This window comes from Sphaeroforma arctica (genome assembly GCF_001186125.1).
Source record: "Sphaeroforma arctica JP610 unplaced genomic scaffold supercont1.3055, whole genome shotgun sequence".
In the NCBI taxonomy this organism is placed as follows: domain Eukaryota; class Ichthyosporea; order Ichthyophonida; genus Sphaeroforma; species Sphaeroforma arctica.
In genome coordinates this window covers 1-4,160 of record NW_014037503.1, presented here as the reverse complement: position 1 = coordinate 4,160, position 4,160 = coordinate 1, and the positions used below count along the sequence as shown (strand labels likewise).

Genomic DNA, 4,160 nt, shown 5'->3' with positions numbered 1-4,160 from the left:
TATACATGTATGTATCTGATCTTGTGCATATGCACAAACACACACATATATATATACAAACATGCATATATGCTACACTTGCTTACGCACCCCTCATCCTCCGCGAAGGCGTCCATGCGAATCGGGCTACTAATCTTTTTATACAACAGCTTATCCGGGGTGCTGCATATAACCGCCGCAATGATCGCCCCAGCCGACGAGCCGGTAATAACACGTGGCAGCAGCTTGTGCTTTAAGAGGGCCAAAACCACACCCGTGTGGTAGCAGCCCATTGTCGCACCGCCACTCATGCACAGCGCCGTTCTCCCGAAGGCTTGTCGTGTCTCACGGATGAAGTCCATGCGCGCCTCTAACGGGGCCCCTTCAATGTCCATGTCTTGTAGCTGAATGTGCATGTGTGTATGTATGTATGTATGTATGTATATTGAGTGTGTGGCATGCATGCATGTATGTACTAGCAAACACAGAATGTAATTGAGAGGTATGCCAGCACACACAGTACGCAGCGGGCTTCTCTACTACACCAACTGGCTGCCACTCCAGCCCGTTCACTTATAGAGTCACATTTGTACGGTATCACACCAATGACAAACATGCGCATGAGCTAGAGTCAGCGGATACAGACCGGAGGTGAAGATCTGAGAGCACTGCTAGTAAGCGACAGTGTATATTTTTAGACCACCTAGTTATCGACACTCTACCGTGCGGCCACCTAGCCCGCCACAACCTATCCGACAACTGCTCAGTTTGCGACATACTATTTAACGACAACACTATCCATTTGCGACATACTATATAACGACATCCCCATACATTTCCGACACATTAATTAACGACAAACAACAGGCTAGTCCCGTACCACTGCCCACACACCTGCGTCAGCTGCAGCACGACCTCGTCGTTGTACTTCTCAATAAGCCGTTTGGTGCCCACATTGCAGTGCGAGAACAGTTTGGGGTTCAGCATGTTGCCCAGATTGCGGAACAACCCGGACCGCAGTAGGTACATCATCTCACGCACATCATACGCACGCTTGGCTCGGGCGATACGGAGGTCTTCCAGGCGCTTCTCAATCAACTGGTTATCATACAGATCACTCTCAAACTCCATTTTCCAGGCCTGCTTGCCCTCGAGTATATCTAGGTCCATGGCACGCTTGTACCTGCCTTGCCGTACGGGTGAAGGGCGGCGGTTAGCGGAGCGGATGGGTTCGTACTGTGAGTGTGCAGAGTAACGGATACGCCTCTGTAGAGATGCATCTTGGCTTGCTTGAATTACGGATTTGTTTCTCTCAGTGTAGGTACGGTTTGAGGCGGTTATTAGCTATGTAGAATATCACACAAGTGCGAAACGACGCTTAGTCTGATCTTAGTACCCAACTGCAAGTGTAAAAAAAAAGGGATCTCTATTGTGACAGCACATGCACACATCCATGTAGGATAAAACTCAAAGCAACCCCCGCAAATCTGCACACCTACACGAGTGTAGATGAATAAGTGCAGCCTGTGTCCCAATGAATCGCTAAGGTTTAGGGTTTAGGGTTTATGAAGTTAATACTTCCGCACTTCAAGGTAATGAAGTAAGTAACATACACGAACACGCCCACTTGTGGGTCCAGCCATCACGCTGTGTGTGTTCAAGTGATGCCAAGTGCATGTCACTGAAAGGGATGATATACCTACACTCATCTACCAGACGTGCACATGCGAACCAAATACAGCTTATGACAACTCTCACAACACAACACAATACACAACACCACACCACGACACACGTTGGACTGCTACAGTATCGTTCAAAATACACGACATAGTGCAGGCAGCGAACATCTACCATAGCCATCTGATAGTAAGCAAACCCACGTGCGCCTACCATTCCGCGTACGAGGTTGCTGCGTTCATGTGCTGTCTCAGCAGCTGCACTTTAACTTGCGCTGGCACAAGCGCAGACACCACCCGTCGCATCCAGTACCCATTCACATCCCATGCCACCTCTAAGGTAGGGCCTACCACGTTCTCGCATAGGTATCCCAGAGCCGACTTCTTCGAGTCGTCCGGAAAGGCAATCACCCCACTCCCGGGTGCCTTCCGCAGAGACATGAAGTCCGAATCGGAATCTGGATAGTTTGCACATATGTACGGAAACGTATATATCTTATATATATATATATATATATATATATGTATATCTATCTATATCTCTATATATATATATCTTTATAGATATATCACTATATATATATATCATTTTATATATCTATATATATATGTATTTATATATATATAAATATATACATAATACATAAGAGAATTGCTAGTGTTTTCTGACATACAGTCCGACCGATTATTTTTTATGTACTGCGTTAGTATGTTATGCTGGTGCCTTGTCTGGATGGCCCTCCCCAGCACAAACTAATCTACGGCTGCTAGTTGGTTCTCGCCCGCAGCTATCGTCTAGCTCAAACGAGAATAGCTTATCTTCACGAACTATGCACCGACCAACGTGAGATACATATACACGTCTGCACAAATCTCAAAGGACTTTGCCTATATGAATATGCACCGTATGACGTGCACACATAAATAACTTGTATCCTATCTTACGCATGCAAACAAACAGCTACTTCATTTACGACCAGATATCATACCTACATATTATACCTACACATTATACCTACATATCATAACTACACATTATACCTACATATTATATCTACGCAATATACCTACACATTATACCTACATACCATAACTACACATTATACCTACATATTATACCTGACATTGTATTCACACGCTGTGAACTTGGAGGCGGTACAGCCGCCTGACGAGAAGATGTCCTAGCGCCTCCGAGAATGGCCCTCTTGGGACCACGCATACGCAGTCCGTCGCTGGAGTGTTCGCTGGCGGTAGATGAGCTTGTCGCCATCTCGTCAACCAACTGTGGGTGTGGTCCGTAGTTAGACGGGGGTGAGCGATGGTAAGTAAACAAGGGATGTGACGGGCACAGGCAACACACGCACGGAGGAGATGGAGATGGAGATTGAGATTGAGATTGAGATTGGGATAGGGTTGAGTTGGACGGAGAAAATGAAGGGTTGGCTGAGATTGAGAATACGAAACAGCTGGATGGAAAGCGAGTACGTGCATTGGCACAATGTCGAGATGTTGATTTGGTTACAACAGAATTGGATCGCTTATGATCAAAACTTGATAGTGTACACAGAAAAAATTCCCGGGCAACCGCATGAATGCTCTGTACTAAACCACCGCAGCTCAACTTAGACCATGTTGACTAAACAGGTAGGAGATACGCTACCAGGAGGGTACACTTGTCGGCACACTTTTGCTACAGCTTACGCGACGTCACTCACTCATAAATGAACACCTCTACATATGTTAGCGGAATTGGTATCTACGTTTGCCAGCCATACCGCCCATCGCTGAAACTCCACATAAACACACCTACAATACAATAGAGGTGGCCGGAATCTGGAAAATAGGGAAGGTAACCTCAAAAGAAGAAGAAAAATGGGTGGATTCTGCACTTGTATCTGAATTGAAAATACCTGATTTTCTACTTCCGCCATTGATTTTCCGGTGCTGCCCAGGACTGCATGGCCGTGGCGGTCGTACGATATGAAGTGTTTCAGGTTGGCATCGCTGCCATAAGTCAGGGGTATGGGTCTGGTATCACAAGTATTTTTGAACCGGATTAGTCTAAGACCCTCAAACGTTTAGTAGTAACAAAATAAACTATATTACGTATGCATATAATGACCTGGTGGCTTTGATGGAAAGATACATGCAGGTTTGCAAAAAATCAATAATCAATTTGGTAGATACTTTCAGATCGTTATATGAGATATATGTACCACTACATGCATGTATATATATATATATATATATATATATATATATATATATATTTATATATAATATATATATATATATATGTGTGTGTGTGTCTGTGTGCGTGTATGTATAAGTCTCAGTAAATGTCAATGTATGTACATACATATATGCTTGTATCATGTGTATATACGTATATACCATGTATGTACATACAGATATATATGTTTCATGTATATATGCAAATACATACATATATACATACACATATACGTATATATATATATATTTATATATACGTATATATAT

General features: G+C 43.8%; 1 protein-coding gene across 2 annotated transcripts; it reads right to left on the bottom strand.

Annotated features, from left to right (window-relative positions):
• Positions 1 to 83: 83 nt before the first annotated feature.
• Positions 84 to 3,686, bottom strand: SARC_13239 (the record flags this gene model as incomplete). 2 transcript variants are annotated; one of them, XM_014292634.1, is made up of 5 exons in its annotated part: positions 84 to 383; positions 874 to 1,162; positions 1,873 to 2,116; positions 2,778 to 2,940; positions 3,569 to 3,686. In XM_014292634.1, coding segments are annotated over 5 exons (1,114 nt in total), but the record flags the coding sequence as incomplete, so codon positions are not given. The 2 variants fall into 2 exon arrangements, with proteins under 2 accessions (XP_014148109.1, XP_014148108.1); XM_014292633.1 differs by lacking the exon at positions 3,569 to 3,686 and having other exon boundaries at positions 2,778 to 3,008.
• Positions 3,687 to 4,160: the final 474 nt, after the last annotated feature.